The sequence below is a fragment of the Lupinus angustifolius genome, chromosome LG07, assembly GCF_001865875.1.
Source record: "Lupinus angustifolius cultivar Tanjil chromosome LG07, LupAngTanjil_v1.0, whole genome shotgun sequence".
Lineage (NCBI taxonomy): Eukaryota > Viridiplantae > Streptophyta > Magnoliopsida > Fabales > Fabaceae > Lupinus > Lupinus angustifolius.
The window spans coordinates 10,387,863-10,393,966 of NC_032015.1; the positions used below are offsets into that span (position 1 = coordinate 10,387,863).

A 6,104-nucleotide genomic window follows, 5' to 3' on the forward strand; every position below is an offset into this window, starting at 1 on the left:
TTAAGAAAAATGGGACTCATCCTCCTGTTACCCCTTATTAAAGGTTAGATAGTTTTCTTTTTTATTCTAGAAGAAAAAATATAGTATAAGTTTTATACATTATCCCTATATTATCTATTATTTATTTTAATTATTATTAACTTTTTAAAAAAATAATATAAATAAATCATAAATTATATATTATCTTTATATAATCTTTGCCCAAATATATAAAAAAAACTAACATCCCAAGACAATGAATTTAAAAGACGTTGGTTCCAATTCCCAAAAATCCGAACGGAATTAGGTCACCGTGTCCAAAACGTGTTTCGGCAACCTTAATTCTCATTAATCACCTTGTATTAAATGTGGAAATCTGGTTTACCTCCAATTATGGAAATACCAAAATACAACAATAGTTTTAAGAATTTTTTTATTTTTCTTTTCCGATTTTTTAATTTTCTTTTCCTCCACGCGGCTCAATTATCCCCATATAATCCTTTCATTCCCCATTAAGGTTCATCACACTCCCACCTCATTCTTTCACTCCATTTTCTGACTTTTTCTCCAAAAAGTTTCTACTTTTCTCATTCCTTATCCCAATTCCTTAGTGGGTTTGACCCCAATCTGGTTTTCATCTCTGGGTTTATCAAATTGGAGTGTTAGGGTTTCCAATTTGTGGTCGAATTTTTAGTACCCAGGGAGTTCAATTCCACATTCTTGAAATTGGGTATCTGAATTTGAGTAGAAAATCTGAATTTTTTTACTCAATTTTGGATTTTGACATCTGGGTGTGTGAAATTGTGAGGGCAAGAGCAAGAGTAAAGAGAGTGTTTCCTAATCTCGGTATCTATGTCAGTGAGAATGCCTATAGCTAAAACAGAACGCCAAGGTTCTGTTCTGAGTCTTCGTGGCGATAAGGTTCATTCCATGGGAGGCTCAAGCTTGGAACTTGAGCTTGTTTCCTTTCAGAAACAGGTCACTGACCGGTTCCATGAGCTTTGTTCAGTTGGAAGTGATGATTTTCTTTCACTCTCATGGGTCAGGAAGCTCCTTGATTCCTTCCTTTGTTGTCAAGTGGAATTCAGGATCATTCTTCATAACCACAGGGCGAAGATGTTCAAACCACCCTTGGATCGCTTGGTTAATGATTTTTTTGAAAGGAGTGTGAAGGCTCTGGATGTGTGTAACGCAATCCGCGATGGGATTGAACAGATTAGGCAATGGCAAAAGCTGCTTGAGATTGTGCTTTGTGCATTGGATCACAACAGGAGTCTTGGTGAGGGTCAATTTCGTCGTGCCAAAAAGGCACTTATTGATTTGGCCATTGGTATGCTTGATGATAAGAATTCCAATGTTCCCATAGCACATAGGAACCGGTCCTTTGGTGGAAACAATACTCGCAGGGATTATAATAATAACCAGCAACATAGATCATTGGGCCATTTTCGATCACTTTCGTGGAGTGTTTCACGAAATTGGTCTGCTGCGAGGCAGCTCCAAGCAATTGGGAACAACTTGTCCCCTCCTAAGGCCAATGATCATGTGCCTACCAATGGCCTTGCACTGTCTGTTTACACAATGAATTCAGTTCTGTTGTTTGTAATGTGGGCTCTTGTGGCTTCAATTCCATGCCAGGATCGTGGATTACATGTTCATTTTTCGATTCCTAGGCAGTTCACTTGGGCTGCTCCGATGCTCTCGCTCCATGATCAGATCTTGGTGGAGTCAAAGAAGCGGGGGAGGAAGAATTCTTGTGGTTTACTGAGGGAGATTCATCAGATTGAGAAATGTGCTAGGATGGTGAATGAGTTGGCTGATTCTGTGAGATTTCCATTGACTGAGGAGAAAGGGGAGGACGTTCGGCAGAGAATGAAGGATGTTTCACATGTATGTGAAACCTTGAAAGATGGATTAGACCCATTGGAACGCCAAGTGAGGGAGGTTTTCCATAGAATTGTACGCGGCCGAACCGAAGGGCTTGACTCTTTTGGCAGGCCACGCTAAGTTCAGTAAACCCACAATTTATTTATTGATGCTGAAAATTAGAAGTTGAGATAATTGACCGATTTTGCTTCCAGAGGCATGTAAAAGTTGTGAAGAAGGAAAAGGTGACTGCGCCGACATAAGATAACCAAAGAAGAAAAAGCTGATGAAGTTGAACGCTGGTGTTTGCCAATTTGAATCTAGGATCATTACAATAATGTGGTGACGGGGAGGTTTCTTGTATCTATAAAATCATATAAAACGTAGAGTTTTAGGTTGTTTGCAGTTGACCTTTGTAGTCTATGCTGTTTGTTTCTATCCAGTTGTTTCTTTGTCATGTTATGGCAAATTGTATAATCAATTTTCTATATAACTTGCTGCATCCTAGCTCATTTTGTTCATGATTATGTATTAGATACATTTTATTTTGACTCATTTTCTTGCAAATGTATTCACAGGAGGAGAGTGTTCTAAATTCTTGTGAAGCTTTGAGCTTTTTGGGTTGTCTATATTTAATCATATTTCTGAGGCAATTCTGTCTGCATTAACATTTTTTATTTTCCTTTTCCGGTTCCATTTATGGACTTAATTCTAAATATCACTGAAGATAGTAAGTATGTTCAATACTTCTATTCGAAGTCCTGTCTTACTACACTGACAATAAATCATACATCATTCATATATTAGTTACTATTAACTCTCAAACAAAAATAATACAATCAATGGTGAATGATACATTAACAGTGTATAGAAGATTTGAAACTAAAAGTTAAGTGCATTTGTTATAATTGGATTGGAGTATTGAACAAATAACATATTCCCTTAGCCAATTCATTCCCATATACTCAACAGAAAATGGAAAATCACAATTGGAAAATATAACAATCAATTCACTTATTTCTGTCTTATTTGAACCCTTGTTCCTTGTTGAAGATTGGATATTTTATATTTTGTATGTGAAAATATTAACAAATGCACAGTGTTACTCATATCATGAATTTGTTTGGTTTAGCCAAAATTGTTAAAGTGATTTGACTTTGACTTGGTCTAGTAACATTTATAATTGAATTTCATAGTAAGGTGACTCATTCTTAGATTAGCATTTATCTAACATATCTTCTATTCCACAACATTATATTGCATGTATCATGAGCTATGATTTACCAGATTTTTTTAATAATTATATTTTTAACTTAAATGTACTTTCTTCAACTAATTATAGTTCATAACTGATATAGTAACACATATTATGGGATACAGGATGATCCTACCATTTATAATATTTTAAAACACTCTCAGGATTTGCCTTTTTGCATTTCAATTGTTTTGCAATATATTGTGGTGGTCTCAACAAGAGAACAACATTTTGTGAATATTACGTTGACTCAGTAAAAGCACAACAATTGCTACAAGCCACAGAACATGGGTACATTCTGTTAGATTAAATTTATATTGTATAATAAAATATTAAATAATTGAAAACATTATTTTTAGTCTATCCTTTTGCTCTCTGTCTGTGATTTGTGCTTAGGTTTAGAACAATGGTTGGTTTCTGCTACACATGCAGAATAAAAAAAGGTGTCTGCTCTGAATCAGCTAGAATAAAGGAATTTTTTCCTACTATGAAACAATCTAGGTAGACTAATTTTATGCACGGATATTCCCATGTTTTTGTTTATCTGTAACATTATTAATAAAATAGTACGTAATTCAGCCTAAAATATGTTTAATTATTTTTCTTTGTAACTCCTGACCGATGTTGTAAAAATCCCGTTTATGGCGACCGTTTCAATCGGTAAATTGATCTTAATACTGGTATGGTATAAAAATTATATGGTTATGCAATCACAACGATCAAAATTGATTAAACTGATTATACTGACCGGTTTTGAATTGAACCGTACCGGTCATACCGACCACTAATCTAATGATACTTATGTTGAAATATGTTAATATCAACCTTTTATAATATTGAGTAATTTGAGTAAGAATAATTTATCTATAAATATTAAAAAAATGTGAGAACAATAAATATAGGACACATTTAACCATATATTAATGGTTATGAACTTAACATTACAATTTAATTAATAATTACTTGAAAAGACATGCACAATTGTCTTTTAATATTGATAATTCAATTAAAATCTTTCTATATATATTAGCTTTGCATGAGTTCCTATATATTATGAGACATTCTCTGACCAAAATAATTCATAGATTTTTCTCTCTTTGAAATTATGTGTCATTTTTTTCTAAATCAAATTTCAAGTATTTATTTATTATATTTTATATTTTAATATTATTTAATTACATTTTGTTACTTGAAATTTATTATTTCCATATTTAATAATTTAAAAATAGTAATAGTAATTAAGTTGAAATTTCCTAATATTTTAATTTATGTTTATATTAATGTAGCTTTAATATTTCGCAAACAAATTAAACTTTGAAATAATGAATTTAAATGAAATAAAAATGAAATATAAAATGTCATATAGCTAATTTCAATTTTCATATGCAATGGAGCCTTGTAAAAAATATAACTTTGAAGTGTTTTGTTTGAGGTTTTGACTTGTTAAATAGGTTCGATCATATGATGCGATATATAGTTAGGGATGATGCTACATGAACCTCATGCTGTGCAAATGGACACCGTGACTTTTTTACAAAAAAATAAATATGTGTATCATCTATAATTTAGTCCATTTTGTTTTACAAATAACATGATATATAGCTTCTATGAAAAACAAATAGTCATTATGATGTTGAATTATTTATAGTATTGTGAATATTAAACTTAAGTAAATTCATAATCATTTTTCCAAGACAAATATTTAGTTGTTTTTTTTGTATTTATTGTTGAATCTAATCAATTTGTTTTATAGTTTTGATATGACAAAACTAATTGAACTTGCAAAGTTTTATCTGTTAGAAATTATAAATTTCTAATTAAGGTGAGCATCATATATTTGATACAAAGATATTAGCTATTTATTTTCGGTGTTACATTATAAGACCCCTTAGATTTCTAAAAGGTTATAACGGATATGGACTTAATGGGTGGATACTCATCAGGTTAACCCATAGGGGATAATGGGAACCCTATAAGTTAACACATCAGGAAGGTTATAGTCCCCAATACACCAAATCAAATTCAGTTTTCTCCTCTCCCCATCAGAGTGAAAACGCAAGTCCCGCGATGAATCAGGGATTTGGTTGAGGAAGGTCATCATACCACAAAGCTTTTTACAGAAACGCATATCAAAAGGAACACATCTAAGAACATGGATTCAGGTATGACACTGCACCCTTTGATTCATATATGTACGTGAGAATCATTAAATTCAATATCCTAGGATTGGTATTTCACCAATCATAAGGAAATTCCAACAATTGGTATCAGAGCATGGTTCTGAATTTTATGATTCTCCATTAAGGATGTTTTCTCCAATATTGTATGAACCTTATATAAAAGAATGTATACGTGAATGAAACATGAATGCACTTTGGTTTTGCCTCTGACGTTTTCTTTGCCTCTGATGTTTTGAAACATGTATATATTATATGGATGAATAAATATATAATATATAAATTATTAGTCTTCCTTAAGATGTTATGTGTATTATTCTTTTGTGCACTAGTATACTGTATACATATATGTTGTTGGTTTTCCAGTGCAATTTTTTTTCCAGACTTATATATATACATGTTATGGTTTCCCTCTGCAATAAATTTGTGTGTACTAATATCAAGATGTAATTTTTTGGTACCATTGTTTATGGTCTTTTTGGCACCATTGTTTGTGTACTAATATCAACAAAATGTTTACGGTCTTATGCACTTTTCAGAGCATTACATTTTGTGTGTGATGAAATTATCATATTTATTCTATAATAATTTTGTTATGTGATAATTAAAATGTACATACTTTTAGTGACTTATATTGCTATTGCATAAATGCAAGTGTTTATATTCAAATGCTTTCTTTGCATTGTTTCTTTAAATAGCTTGCACTGTTTTCATTTTGGAATTATACGGAAAGCAATTATGGGATAAGATTTGGTAATCATAAAAGATATCAAATCTGGAGGTTTTAATTCCAAGATCATTAATTTTTAGTAATGGACCCATATTAT

The 6,104-nt window shown here is 31.8% G+C and overlaps 1 protein-coding gene across 1 annotated transcript; it reads left to right on the top strand.

The window, feature by feature from the left end:
• On the top strand, window positions 508-2,416 carry LOC109352296 (UPF0496 protein 4-like). The gene has a single exon (XM_019594218.1). The coding sequence runs from the start codon at window positions 832-834 to the stop codon at window positions 1,984-1,986; it is 1,155 nt and encodes a 384-aa protein (XP_019449763.1). The 5' UTR covers window positions 508-831; the 3' UTR covers window positions 1,987-2,416.

Bases quoted from the DNA above. Each gene is read 5' to 3' on its own strand.
- LOC109352296 (XM_019594218.1), top strand. From the start codon at position 832: ATGTCAGTGAGAATGCCTATAGCTAAAACAGAACGCCAAGGTTCTGTT.